The 15,990-nt window shown below is 29.1% G+C and overlaps 1 protein-coding gene across 1 annotated transcript; it reads right to left on the bottom strand.

The window, feature by feature from the left end:
- Nucleotides 1–13,859: 13,859 nt before the first annotated feature.
- LOC107844884 (dof zinc finger protein DOF2.4) lies at nucleotides 13,860–15,649 on the bottom strand. The gene is made up of 2 exons (XM_016689217.2): nucleotides 15,446–15,649; nucleotides 13,860–15,229 (listed from the first exon to the last, which is right to left on the bottom strand). The coding sequence occupies exons 1-2, from the start codon at nucleotides 15,494–15,496 to the stop codon at nucleotides 14,183–14,185; spliced, it is 1,098 nt and encodes a 365-aa protein (XP_016544703.1). The 5' UTR covers nucleotides 15,497–15,649; the 3' UTR covers nucleotides 13,860–14,182.
- Nucleotides 15,650–15,990: the final 341 nt, after the last annotated feature.

Here is a 15,990-nt window from a genome sequence, read left to right as displayed (position 1 = left end):
AGGCTTGTCAGCTTCTTCGGAAGCTTCCTCAACTAATCTGTTTAACTCACTCAATCTCTTAACTTTATTGGTTGATGTATAGTTTCCAATATATTGAGAAGATTTTTCAAAAGATATTTTTTTCAACTAACATTTGCATTCAGGATTTTATAATAGTGGGTAGATAAATTCGACTCAACTTACAATGAATATGTACTTGATTTGCCTTCAAACTTAATTAGTGAGCCCAAAATTGAAAGAGTCGACTATAATCTTAAATTTATATGTTCATTATTCAAACAAAGTTATGCATATCAAGATTTAACACTTATTATAACCTTATATTTAGAACTCAACTAATAAGTTTAATTAAAGACTCAACTATAATACCAACGAAATATTTAAATAATATAATCAAATCAAAGTCCCAGTTAAACAAAGAAAAGAAAAAAGATAAACCTTTGATATTTTTATCACTTCATTCGGGGGCGATATACTTCAAATAAGGAAAGGTTTAAGAGCTAAATTTTACTAACTTTTTTAGGTTTTAAATTTTTAAAAAACTAATAAAAAGATGATTTTGTCTTTTGCAGATTTTTTTAATAAAGAGCTAAAAGTTCAATCATTTTTCTAAGGGCCATCACACTTTTAATATAGTATAGATAATTAACATATTAAGAAATTATATAAAAGTAATATAATTAACAATAATTGTAAATATATAAAAAGAATATATCTTTCCCTAAATATTATTATTGTCACGTAAATTGAAATATAAAGAGTAGTTTAAAAGAATATGTGAGTTAATAATTATCAAGATATTCTATCCAGATTACCATGCTAATAGTGACCGAATAACATGTTATTTAAGAATAATCTAGTATATAGTGACCTAAGATGATCATATTTTGTTATGTATATGATTGGAGAGAATATTTTGAAAAATAGCATCATATGAAAAATAAATACTTACTTACCTGATGAAATGATAGATGAATTTAAGATACTTGTTTTATATGTACTTAAGGATATAGATATAATAGATATAAAGAAAATTATATGGGAAAAGATGTTTGATATTGAAGATGAAGAATTACAAAATTGAATAGAAGATGAATTAGAACAAATACACTTAAATGATGATAACTACTATTCATACCTAGATAATTACTATTCAGACGAATATTATACAAATTAAAAAATGTTAGAATATATTAGAAGAATTAGCGAAAGACAAAGTTGGCTATATGAAGAAATTAATTACAGAAATCAGCTTAGAAGAGAAAGGAGACAATTAGAAGAAAGATTACTTGGAATAAAGTTAACCTTAGAAAATTATTAGAAATAGTCATGGAAAAGAATTTAATATTAACTAACCATGCAAATTATCCGAGTTGTCCACAAGAACAAAGATTATTAGATGAAATAAGCCAATTCAAAGAAAAATTAGAAATAAAACATTAAGACTTAGAAACCAAAGAATTAAAAGTAATAAGACAATTAGAAGAAAGATTACTTGGAATAAAGTTAACCTTAGAAAATTATTAGAAATAGTCATGGAAAAGAATTTAATATTAACTAATCATGCAAATTATCTAAGTTATCCGCATTATTTGCACCCCCTACAATTGGTATCAGAGCTATGTTCTTTAAAGTTAAAGAAATGATATTTGTATGTTAGTTATGAGATATGTTAATTTAATTGTTAATTATAATCCGTGTTATCTTGTTAACTATATTGTTATTTGTTAATTATGAGAAGACTATTTAAAAATATACAGGCTTTTAGACAAGCTAAAAGAATTCTAAATAGTAATTATTTAGAATATAAGAAACTAAATAAAACAAAAGAAGACCTCCGTAGATTAGATTACCTAATTACTTTGATATACAGTATTGAGGCAAAATTAATAATCCATTTAAAATCTAAAAGAATAAGGTATATACCACCTAATTATGATAAAATTAGATTTAGAGATCCACCAAAATATTATAAATACTGTATAAATGAATAATATAGACCAATCCCTAAAATATAAAGAACTAAAACAAATATTATCTGAGAAACGAAGAGAATTAAAAATAAGAAAAGAAAGACTACAGTATAACATAATTGTTGGAGTATGTCAAAAATCAATAAAAACACAAAAAGAAGAAATATCATATTTAGAATCTCTAATAGATAACCTAAAATACATATATCAACATGATTTTTATACCATTAAATAGATCAAATGAATAAAGAAGAATTCATAATAGATGAAAAAACATATGAAAATCACGAAGGATTAAAAATAAGAATAATATTTTCTAATTTAGGAAGAAGATATAAGAAAATAGGTGAACATTTATATTTAATGTTAGAAAAAGAAGAATTAAAATTAGAAGATAAATTAACAGCTATGGTAAGAATAACAAAAGAAAATGAAAAAATAGACAGAAAAAAGGAAATAGAGAAAATAAAACAACAAACTACAGATGAAATTTGAAAAGTAGAAGAAATAAAAAATAATAAGATTGCTGAGTTAGAAAAAGAATTACAAATGTTAAAAGACTTATATGAAAAAAGACAAAAAGAAAAGGAAAAAAATAAAGAACAGAGATTATTAGATGAAATAAGCCAATTCAAAGAAAAATTAGAAATAAAAAATGAAGACCTAGAAATCAAAGAATTAGAAGTAAAAACAATAGACACTAAAGAAACAAACGATTATGATTCAGAAAATAGTGAAACATATACAAAAATTTTAGAAAAAATAGAAGACCTAGAAATTAAGGAAAAACAAGAAGCAATTAATAAAAATATAGAAGAAACAAACACAGAAGTAAATACTCTTGATACAAAAGATGATGAAAATATAATACCTAGTACATCAGAAATAAGAAAACCTACATATTATTATAAAGATAAAAGATATAATCTAAAGGATGAATATAACAAATGGACACCAAAATAAATAATTAATAAAAATTATAACTTCTTAGACTTAGACTGTGTAATATATGTAAATAAAACGATACAATTATAGATAGGATATATAACAAAATAATTATTAGACAATGGTATAAATGCAACAGATACACCAGAATATATAGAAAGAACACTAATAGGAACAACAAAATTATGATTTTTTAATTTAACTAAAGATAGTAAAAATGTATTAAGGGCTGATAAAAAACAGAAGGAACAACAGTAATTAAACTAATACCTATAGACATATTGAAAAAATATGAAATAACTATAAGGGATTAATTTAGCCATATGACAACAGAAGAAGAAGAAGAACAAAACAAAGAAAAAGATACAAATAGGAATTTAATGTTAAAACTAGCAATATGTAATATGTGCTATATAGATGAATATACGTGTGCATTTAAAGAATACTACTATAAGAAAACTGTAACACCCCATATTCAAGTACGTGTATTGACGTATTCAAGTACGTGTATTGGTCTTATTTATATGAAATTAATTTTTTTATTTTATTTATACCAAAATTTACCCGTCGATGGTTCCATGCGAAGGTTATTGAATAAGCTTTCCAATGATATAAAGATTGTTTCGAATATAATCGAGCACGTTCGAAACTATAAAACGGTGGCCGGGATATTTGGGAATAGTACATGTGCAGGAAAATTTCCTGCACACAAACTACTGAGGCCAGCCGAATTTTTGGGTAAACTTTGAACGATCATAACTCCCTTAATATAATGAACTGAGAGAGCTGCGACCTATGAAAAGAAATATCTTTGAGTCTTCTTTCCAATGCAATTGGTTTCATCCAAATCCAACGTCTGAGTAAGGAGTTATACTCGTTTTACTTCGGCCTATCAAAATAGATTTTTAGGGTCAACTTCAAACGACCATAAATTCTTGTACAGGATGAACTGGGTGGCCTACTTTATATGAAATAAAAGCCCTTTGAATTATCCTTCCAACAATACCAATTTCACCCAAATCCGATATCTGAGCAAAGAGTTATGGTCGATCTACTTTAGCTTATCAAAACAGTCCACCAAAGGACAGATTTGACATTATTTAAATTTTAAAGGCATTTTGGTCATTTCCTATTATATTATGGATGAGAATATGTGTATATACATGTATATGAGTTCAAAAACTCATTTTCATCATCAATCATTGAGAAAGAACAAACCCTAGCCAAATTTGACCTTTAAATTACTTTTGATTCAACCGTAGAAATTCCAAAGTAATCCGATAACTGCGTTTGTCATCTCGAGAGCTTCGAATGACACCTATTATTTGTGCAAACGGGATTCCATAATCAAGAGGTGAATTCTAAGGTATGAATATTGTTTGCATTTGTTCTTTTCCATATGTATATGTGTGATAGAGGATTATATGTATTGGTTGTTATTGAAAGGTGATGAAAATAGGGTTATGGACTATTTTGCATGGTTTGGTTGTATTGAATTGTGGAAGGTGGATATGGTAATTGAGTTATGGAAGGTGGATATGGTGATATACTATTGAATTGATGATTATTTATGTCTATGGCTCAATTTGGTTTAATGGATTGGTTGGAAGGACAAATAAATCCAAACTTGATATTGGAGGATGTTGTATGAATATGCATGGCATGTGAATGTAATTGGAGTATAAGAGGGTTAAAGTGACACTCTTTATGGTGTAATTAAGGCTTACTACTTAACCACTAGTTTGGTGAATTCAAATAATTGAATTGTGACGTTTGGTCGCTAATACTAGATTGCTATATATGTTTATTGTAGATAAGTAATTCGAAAAGACGGGAAGTCCATTTGGGACTAGTATTGAAGGTTGACAGTCAGGTATGTAAGCATACTCTATACCATATCTTTGGCATGAAAGTGAACAATTGTTCTATTAAGAAAGTTTCCAAAGTTATTCAATAACATGTGATCCATAATGGTTTTGTATGATGTCCTACGTTACCAATGAACTTGTTTTCACCCTAAAAGATGTCAATACATTCCAATACTTACTTGTCTTCCAAATCTTACATGTTTATTGCACTAATGAATGTCAGAAGGTATCCGGTTACTCAAACAAGATCCATGTGCTATTAATGACTCCAAAACGTTTCATTGATATACCAATAAGTTCCTACTTCATTATTATGGCATTGATGACTCCAAAACACTTCATTGATGTGCCAATGAGTTCTTACTTCATTGTTATTACATTGATGGTCTATTTATATGTCTCTTATTAATGTATCATTGTTTCAAAGTATCAAAAATGCGGTGGCGACCGAAATAACAATCTCAAAGATTAATTGAACTAAGTGATGAAAGTTCTCTCTTATCGGGTAGTATCCCAGGGGCATAAGTCTATCATGGGTCGATCCCTATTTATGTGTTTATGGGTGGTATCCCAAGGGCATAAGCCTATCATGGGCCGATCCCAATTGATATGTACTGGAGGCAGCCTAATGGTCACAGTACAGTACAGTAATGATTACAAAGATGATAAGAACGAAGGTAAAATGATTAAATAAATACAATGTACAGGTTGTCACAAGTTCTAGTAAGTGTGGTCCACTCCTATTACGATGTATTCATTTGTTTCTGATTTCTATTGAGCTCCTATATCATATGCGATTATCTACAGCTTTATATACTCAGTACATATTTCGTACTGACGTCCCCCATGGGGGACTTGCATTTCATACTGCAGGTACAGGTACCTCAGCTCATACACCGCACAAGTAGGAGCCAGGATATCTAGCTACGTTTGGTGAGCTCCAGTTTGCTTAGGGGCTTTCCGTGTCATATCCAGTAACTTTTGGTATTGTATAGAAGTTAGTTATATGTGCGGGGTGTGTCCCGACCTTAGTTAAACTCTGTGTATTATCTAGAGGCTTTGTAGACCTAATGTACAGTCAAGGTGGTGTTTTGTTAATAGACGTGATAGCTCTAACGGCCAAGTATTGTATATACATATATGTGTGCTCGAGCTTATACAGGTGATTATTTCCTTTTATATGCGACATGATGCTGTCCGAATTTCGGGTTGTCATAGAGGTATGCATGGGAAGTATAAGGTTATGACCTGGTTCTCCCGGGCCTCCTCGGTTACGGGTGTCAGTCCGCCCTAATAGGATTTGAGGCGTGACAGAAACATACAACACAGAAGAAAGTAAAGAAGTAAGAAGATTATATTTTAGTAAATTACCTAAACCATTTAGTTCAAAAATAATAAAGAGTTGGGATGAAGCAAAAATAGTAGATATCCTAAGAGCAAGAATAAAATTTCTACAATAATGGTATAAGAATATATGTAAAAAATACAACGAAGAAACAAAAATGAAAAAAACATTTTTAAGAAATTTAGCATGTTGCAAGGATAAAATAACACCCCAATTTGGATGTGAAGAAAAATATTATAAGAAAAGAAAGAGACATAAGAAATATAAGAAGTACAGAAAGTCACAATATAAGTATAAGAAACCAAGAAAAAGATATTATGTAAAAAATTATAAATATAAAAGACCATATAGGAAAAAGAAATCTATAAAAGAATGTACTTGTTATAATTGTGGAAAACTAGGACATTTAGCTAGAGATTGTAAAATACCTAAAGACCCCAAAAAAGAAACAAATATCAGAAATAAAGATAGAAAATACAGAATTTATGTAAATAGATTATATAGATTACGAATTAGAAAGTGAAGATAGTATATATGAAATTTCGAAAAATGAACCAGATAATGAAATAGATAGTGAATCAGATGAATCAAATGACTGAAGAAGATATAAAAATAATAACAAAGGAAGAATATTTAAGTAAAGAAGGAACAAGTCAGAAAATAATATTTGATAATAATATATTTGACGAGATGAAAGGAAAAAAAATTAGATTTAAGTGTAGAAAAAATATTTAAAATACCAACAATAAAAAACAGATTTAGTAGACGAAAAGAAGAATACTACGTAGTAAGCCAAAAAGAACATGTAATAGACTGTAGATATGCAAAAGGTAAAGCTAGTATACCACTAGTAACAAAAAGAATAATTAATAAAGAAATAAACGACATAAAAAGTAAAGACCCAATAGAATACGTACACCTTGAAGGAACAAAAATATTAATAAAAGCATGTTTTAGAGAAGGAATAGATACACCAATAGAATTATATTTAGCAGATGATAGAATTATAAAACCTATAGAAAAAAGTATAATAACTGCTATAAGAGGAAATCTAATATACCAAAAATTTAAATGTATAATAAGTGCAAATTATTCAGTAGCAACAACAGATAAAACCATAGATAAGTCATTAGTGCTATATTGGAAAATATCAAGAATAGAACTAACTCCAGGAAGTAGAATATCTACAGCAAGATGTAAAAATCTATATGTATTAACAACAAAACATAAAATAACGAAAAAAATAAAACAATTGATAACAATGATTATAGTTACAAAGATATAGATATAGAAGAAGATTTAGAAATAATAAATGATAGAACAAGCACAACAAAAAGAATAACTTTTGAAAAACCAGAATCATCAGGATCATCGAAAAGAACAAATTATGAAATAACTTCAACAATTAATTTAACTCAATATTATATAACGGGAACAATAAATAAAAAAGAATATTTAATACTCCTAAATACAGGACAAGAAGAAAATCATATAGCAAAATACCTAGTGAAAAATGAAGAAATAAAAGTTAATAGTAATATATGCCCAGATCTACCAAGAAATTTAATAACTATTAAAGATACAACTAAAAAAGAAATAATAATAGGAGTTAGAAAAATAAAAATATAATTTGAAATAAAGGAAGATATGCAAAAAGCAGACATAATATTAGGGATAAAATAGTTAGAACAAATAAAACCCTACAATATAGAACATACATAATTAACCATAACCTACAATAAGAAAAAATTTATTAATAAAGAGAACTTTAATATGAAAATATATGTACTTATGAAAATAATAGTAGAAGGATATTATAATAGATATTATACACCTATGATAGATACAGATGTAGAAGCCAACTTATGTAGATATAATTGTTTACCAGGAGGCAAAGGGGATAAGCTAAAAACACCAATAGTAGTCAAAGAATTTAATAATGAAAGAAACTTAATTACCTATAAAGCTAGAAATATAAAAATACAAGTATGGGATAAGATATTAACAATAGAAGAGATCAATAATTATGAACTAACATCAAAAGATATGCTTTTAGGAATGTCATTTTTAGATAAACTATACTCACATATAATAACTAAAACACACTGGTGATTTACAACACCATGTAAACAAATCAAGGGTAAGAGCAAAAAGAGTTATCAATAAAATAAAAAAGAAAGCTGATTGGATAAAAGAAAGTGACAAAATCACACAAAAATTAGAAAATATAAAAAATACTGAAGACACAATAGAACTAGTTATATTTTCAATAAATAAAGAAGAAATATCTATATTTTCAATAGATAAGGTAGAAATAATAAAGAAAAAATTAAGACAACTATACAATGAAGATCCATTAAAAGGATGGAAAAAAATTATAAGACTACTGTAAGAATTTAGCTAATAGATAAAAATAGTATAATAATCCAAAAACCATTAACATATAACTTTGATGATTTAAAAGAATTTAAAATGAATATAGATGAATTATTAGAAAAATAATATATACAAAAAAGTAATAGTAAACACTAGCCCAGCGCATTTATAGTAAATAAATACAGTGAATAAAAAGAGAAAAAAGTAGAATGGTTATTGATTATAGAAACCTAAATGCAAAAATTATGACATATAATTATCCAATACCAAATAAGATACTAAAAATAAGACAAATACAAGGATATAATTACTTTAGCAAATTTGACTGTAAATCAGGATTTTACCACCTAAAGTTAGACGAATATTCTAAGAAACTAACTGCGTTTACAGTATCACAAGGATTTTATGAATGGAATGTGTTACCATTTGGATATAAAAATGCATCAGGTAGATACCAACACTTTATGGATAGTTATTTCAAATAATTACCTAATTGTAAAGTATACATAGATGATATACTACTCTATACAAAAACTAAAGAGGAACATTTAAAATTATTAGAACAATTTGCAAGTATAATAGAAAATTCAGGAATAAGTCTAAATGAAAAGAAAGAAAAAATAATGAAAAAACAGGTAGAATTTTTAGGAATACAAATAGATAAAAGTGAAGTAAAAATGCAACAAAATATAGTACAAAAAATAATAAATTCAAAAGAAGAAATAGATACAAAAAAGAAATTACAATCATTTTTAGGATTAGTAAACCAAGTAAGAGAATATATACTAAAATTAGCAGAAAACCTAAAGCCATTACAGAAAAACTTAAGAAAGGATGTAGAATATAATTACAACGAAGAAGATAAAAAATAAGTACAGAAAATAAAAATACTTTGTAAAGAGTTACCAAAATTACAATTTCCAGACGGAAATAAAAAATTTACATATATAGTAAAAACAGATGCAAGTGAATATAGTTATGGAGGAGTACTTAAATATAGATATGAAGAAGAAAAATTAGAACATCATTATAGATACTACTTAGGAACGTTTAATGAAACAGAAATAAAATGGAAAATAAATAGAAAAGAATTATGCTCATTATATAAACGTTTATTAGCATTTGAGCCATATATTGTATTTAACAAGTTTATTGTACGAACAGATAATACACAGGTACGATGGTGGTTAACAAGAAAAATACAAAATTCAGTTACACCGAAGGAAATTCGGAGATTAGTATTGAATATATTAAATATTACATTTACAATTGAAGTAATTAAGACTAACAAGAATGTTATTGCAGATTACATATCAAGACAAAGCTACCCAAACTGATATTACAAAAGACGATACTCTAGAAGAAATACTCAAAACCCTCATACACTTTCAATGAAAGTGGATAGTATGGGAAATGAGATAGAAAAGCTAAAGACTAATGAAGTTAAACTGAAGTCTGAATCTATGACTCAGATAACTTAGCAATATGCAGAGAAATGTCGATCGGAAGACAATAAAATTCCAGGGATAAAAGGAGACGTTGGGACACTCCAAAAAACCCATAACGTTTATCAATCTACTTCTGCAGATACAAGCAAAAGAGTTAGAAGAAACCTAAATATGAACATAAATAAAATATTTGACAAGCCATTTATACCAAAAACATCAAAAGACCCTTTGTTTATACCCCCACAAACTATTACATATTTAGATAGCCTAAACCAAGACAAGAAAGCTTATAACCACATAACCAGATCATATATTGAAAACATCCACAAGAGACAAACTTACTTAAACCTTAAACCTAGAGCTACAAACATTCAAGAACCAAATTCAGATTATATAACCTAAAATCTACAAGGATACAATAAGTTAATTGCATTACCAAAAACTAACCCAAATCTAGTTAAAACCTGTTTCAGTTATGGATTACTCAATATTGTATATACCCAAGACGGAAGTGAATTATCTACTATACCCAAAACATATAAAGCAATTATCACTTACAAAAACATAACCACGGGCAACCTATTTTTTATAAAGTTCTATACAGCATCGACAGAGCTATTGTATGATGAAATTAAATCATTTATACAAGTTGTGAAGATAGAAATGACCCGAGATATGACCATACCCGAAGGTATTGAACAGCAAGTTGAAATACCCAAAATAGATATACCAGATTTTTATCCGAATAAAAGAATTATTGGAATATCTACAATTATCCAAAAATTAGCAAATAACTACCTAAATGAAAATTCAATATGAAGTTATTATTCAAGAGACCAGCTAATGATCTTTTCAAATTCAAGAGAGTTAAGACAAGCAGATATGAAAGAAGTTCAGAAATGGATTATGATACTACTTAATTCAGAGAAACGACTAATTACCAGAGCAATTAAGGAAAAATTTATTTCAGATGAATTATTGACCAGATACTGTAAATTAATAGGGCATAAATATGCAGACCATCTATGTTCGAGATGTAACAGAAAAGATAATATTATTCCAGAAGTTCAACTAGAATAAAAGAAGATAAGGACGCCTGCTGGAAGATAGACAAAATATAGAAAGCAACGAAACAATGCAGAAGAAGAAGACAAAAAGACAAGATATTAAAGTTATGAAAATGATATATGAATTATTAGATAACTTTTCTTGACTTTGAATATGTAAATTATTATATAGCATTTATTAGCTTTTTGACTTTTCTTTGGCAAAGTGCCATTATTAATTTTGTCTTTTTTCTAGGATAGCTTTAGGACTTTTTGTAAAGTTACTTTAGTCTTTTCTACTTTTGTAAAGATGACAAATGTAAAGTAGGAATAGTTTAGAATAGTATACGCGTTTTCTCCTTTTTAGGTTATAAATAGGAAAAAAACATTTGCTAAGTTAAGGCAAGACTTTCTACACGAAAAGCAAGCCTTCTTGTATACAACAAAAATCCTCTCATATAATTAATAAAGGTATTCAGTTTTACACTAAGCTATGGATGAGAAAAGCACAGAATTATCAAAGCTACAAGAACAGGTATATTCATTTACTATTATGAATAATTAAATTCATAAATTCCTGACAATCATAAGTATAATAAAATAAGCTCATGTTAGTTACTTTATAGTAGAATTATTCAAGGAATAATATGTTTCGAAGTTTATTAGTAAAGAGGAAAGGGAGAAAAATTCCTAGAACTATGCCATCCTAAAGGTGAAACCGGTAAGGCAAAGAAGCCGTGATATGGGAGTAACCAGAGTAGAGATGCTGTTTAGCGGAAAAGTATCTAGATTACCATGCTAATAGTGATCGAAGAACATGTTATTCAAGAATAATCTAGTATATAGTGATCTAAGATGATCATATTTTGTTATGTATATGATTGGAGGGAATATTTTGAAAAATAGCATCATATAAAAAATGAATACATACTTAGCTGATGAAATGATAGATGAATTTAAGAAACTTATTTTATATGTACTTAAGGATATAGAGATAATAAATATAAAGCAAATTATATGGGAAAAGATATTTGATATTGAAGATGAAGAATTAGAAAATTGGATAGAAGATGAATTAGAACAAATACACTTAAATGACGATAGCTACTATTCAGACGGATATTATACAGATTAAAAATGTTAGAATATATTAGAAGAATTAGAGAAAGAAAAAAGTTGGCTATATGAAGAAATTAATTACAGAAATCAGCTTAGAAGAGAAAGGAGACAATTAGAAGAAAGATTACTTGTAATAAAGTTAATCTTAGAAAATTATTAAAAATAGTTATGAAAAGGAATTTAATATTAACTAACCATGCAAATTACCCGAGTTATTTACACCCCTATAATTCAACTCATAAAAATAAAGTTGTCATCGGTACTTTGACCAGGAGTATTATTGTTTTACTCTTTAAAGTGATTTTTTTAACCTAAATTTGGATTAGTCAAACTTTAAAATAGCGGTACCATTCAGGGATGAGAAATCAAACCAAAAAATTTGTTGATGAAAGCGAGCTTGATTTTAAGAAAAAAAAAAAAGGAATGAGCTGAAATATATTAGATTCATGGACCAAACAAACATGAGAATAGCCGTTAGCGAATTTAAGTGTATAATAGCGGTTAGCGAATTTAAGTGTATAAAAATGGTCAGGTGAACTCATGATCATTCGACTAAACTCGATATATAATTTGCATATTATTTGAGCGCATCTATGATCAAAAGTATCTGAGCGATGCACCGGTTGAGAGCTGGTCTTAACTCCTTCAGGTCGAAATCCGCTTATTGTACATGCAGAACAACAATCAAAACACGTAAGCTGTTGATAGTTTTATGATAATGTAATTAATCATTATTTGTTCATCAAGTTGTTATCATTATAAAATTTTATGTCTTATTTTAAAAACAATGATACGCTCGTAGTTTTGAAATTCTAAATTCGCCTATGAGAATAACCAAAAGTTTTTTTTTTTTTTTTTGAGAAAGAGAAAAAATAAAGATTCTTCACTAATCTAATATAGCTAGCCTACTCTGAGTTGCTTAAAGACACTTTTTTTTTTTAAAAGAAATCTTTCAAAGATATTCTTTACAACAAGAGGCACGTGCCTTATAGTGAGGGCAATATAAGAAAATACAAAAAAAAAAATAATAAAAAAAAATAATTAATACATGTGATTTTCTAATGGCATCTGAATTTAAAAGCTATTGAATCTTGAAACTACAGTTATCTCGGCAAATGAAGAACATCATTATTCATATTTAAAATGTGTAAAGTATTGGTTATTTGTAAGGTGCATCGTTGCTATAGAGAAGACGATCAAGTCGCACATTTCTTAGAAAAATGAAATGTTACAAACAAGGATTTGAATATTTTTGCACATTCTCATCTTTATATCGATGGCCATTCGGACCTTATAGACTTATCTCATATAAATGGAGTCCCTCCACCTTAAACAAAAGAAGAATTATTTTCTATAGAAATGATTTAGTTGAGATGTTAAGCTATTCTTTCGCCTATCACGCTGGACTTGTATATTCATGCAAAACTTGTATAGTTTCTGCATATGCTTTATTTTGGGCGCAATCATTGACAACAAACTGGGCAGAGGGTTAAACTTGTGCTCCCCTCAGCTTTGTAATTTCTGATTTATTGATATTGAAGGTCACACATTTTTTAAAGAAAGTTGCATAAAATTGTTTCTAGATCTACAAAATCATTTGATTGATCCGTGTGGAGACTTATTTAATCAAGTTAGTGAAATGGGGGAGCATTAGCATTCAATAACTTTAAGTATTTAGAACTGTGAAATGAGTACTTAGAAATTAAATTTAGATTTCATGACTAATAACATGATGCTAGTAGAAGGAACAACTAAAAGTACATTCATTCTCCAAACATATTCAACATAATTAAAACAAAGAAACTACAACTAAATGTAAAGATAAACCCAGAAATAAGGGAAACCAAAAAGAAGAAAAACTACATATTCTAGGGTTTCAGACAATTTTTCTTCCTAGCATATGACTTCCTTCTACAGTTTGCTGACAAAATTGTCAGCTTCCAAATGACTAATATTGAAATAGGAAAAGAAGGTCAGATACTGAACTGGAAGCAAGATAGTGTTAACTCTGTATCTGCGACTATTTTGGCGTTCTTTTTCTGAACATTTCATCGACTGATAATTATAGTACATTACTAGTGGAAGAGGAGCTAAAACTCACGGAAAGCTCATTCCAATTAGCATGACTACCATTACTTGGCCAGTTTTCGTGCCCTAAAAACTGTCGTGGCATAGTTGCTAGATGATCTTGATTGTCTTCCATTTTCATCAATGCCAGCTGAGTCAACATAGGGTTCGAAACTTTTGACCTAATTTGACTTATGACACCACCACCACCACCCACCTCATTACTTGAGTAATGAGTTGGGTGGAAATGGTAAAGCCCTGAGCCAGAAGCAGAAGACGAATCCAATCCCCCGTACAAATTGTATGGGAATTGGCTCGCCAGTTGTTGATGTAGCCGCCACTGCTCTAAATTGTTACTCATTCCGAGCTGAAAATTCGTGCTTTCAATGGTTGATTCCACAATGACTGGAGCTGGTGATGAAGAAGAAAATGACGAGTAATTCATCGTAACATTATCATTTTGGGTGAAGTGTTGATCAGTCAATTGGCCTAAAGGGGACATGAAACGGAGAGGATGAATTTGAGGATTCATTAGACCTAATAAACTAGCTGCTGACGATTGGCTTGAAAAAGTACAACTATTGTTGCTTGTGGAACCAGAATTAGTAGCTTGGCTAGAAGCTGGTGATTTAGAAGTATTGTTATTGTTGCTGGATTTAGTAGCACTAGTAGTAGTACTGTTAGTGCTGCTTCTTTTGTTCCTGCGACAACCTCCACCCACTGGGACGCTCCTTATAGCGCCTCCTCTCGTCCAGTACCTTCTGCAGGTCTTGCAGAAGTGACGAGGCTGGGAGAGGCTGTAGTTGTTGAAGTAGCAAAACTTTGTGTTTGTTGACTCACAGCGAGGGCATTTTTGAACTGCCTCTGACATTGGTATATTTGCTAACCGGGCTCGGTCAGCCATGGAGCCCGGTCGGATTGAATCTTCACCAACCACACCATGGGGCCGAGGTGGTGGTGGAGTAGTCGCTAGTGGATGCGGCGGCGTAGGTTGTGGTGGTGCTGATGGAAGCTGGGTATTTGGGATGCCATATCCAACTTGCTGAAAAATGAAAAAGAAAAACACCCAAAGAATTAAATGTAGAAAAAAACTATATATATTCTAGTATATACAAATTTAAAGAAGCTTGAAACAAATTAAAAGTTGAGAGGAATATTTATCTTTTGTGAATTCTTCACATTTTTGTTCAACAAGCCGTTGACATTAGAATTTAGAAGTATCATATTATTGTTAGAAATAAAAAACATATAACCATACCTGTTGCCAGTTGGATGGATCAAGATAAGCAGAAATAAAGGAAAAAACCATAGTTTCTTGAATGATGCTGTAAAATTCACTTTTGTAAACGTTTGGGGTTTTTGGAATGAGATATTGTTAGTGGAGAATATCACATCAAAATGGAACACTAGAGAAAGCAAGAGAGAATAAAGCTAAAGCGAATGAGAATATATATAAGTGGCTAAAGGGCTTTGTAGCATGCAATTGCATTTATGTACATACAATTAGCTAGGTCCTGGTTTATTCTCACTGTCTAGTTTTGTTTTATTATTAGTTTGCTTTTTAAGAGTTCAAGAGGATCTTTGCTTACTTACTCTTTAAGCTTCTTGATTATTAAACTTCTTGACTTAGCATTCATCTTACCTTTGCTAATTATTCAGAGTCTTTTGGTTCACGTTTATACACAAGCTGTAGTAATAGAGAAAAATATTTATATGCTGATTAATAATGTATACGTAGGAATTGTTATGCAACGATTAATAATTTGACGATCATTATGAAAAGATAGAATGTAATTATGTAGG

Source organism: Capsicum annuum, chromosome 10, assembly GCF_002878395.1.
Source record: "Capsicum annuum cultivar UCD-10X-F1 chromosome 10, UCD10Xv1.1, whole genome shotgun sequence".
Lineage (NCBI taxonomy): Eukaryota > Viridiplantae > Streptophyta > Magnoliopsida > Solanales > Solanaceae > Capsicum > Capsicum annuum.
The sequence above is the reverse complement of the archived record's forward strand: the minus strand, read 5'-3'. Positions and strand labels throughout refer to the sequence as shown.

Excerpts from the sequence above, each read along its gene's own strand:
- LOC107844884 (XM_016689217.2), bottom strand. The coding sequence starts at position 15,496 with ATGGTTTTTTCCTTTATTTCTGCTTATCTTGATCCATCCAACTGGCAA. Across the intron at positions 15,230-15,445 it reads ATCCATCCAACTGGCAACAG|CAAGTTGGATATGGCATCCC; the intron begins GTATGGTTATAT and ends TTCATTTTTCAG.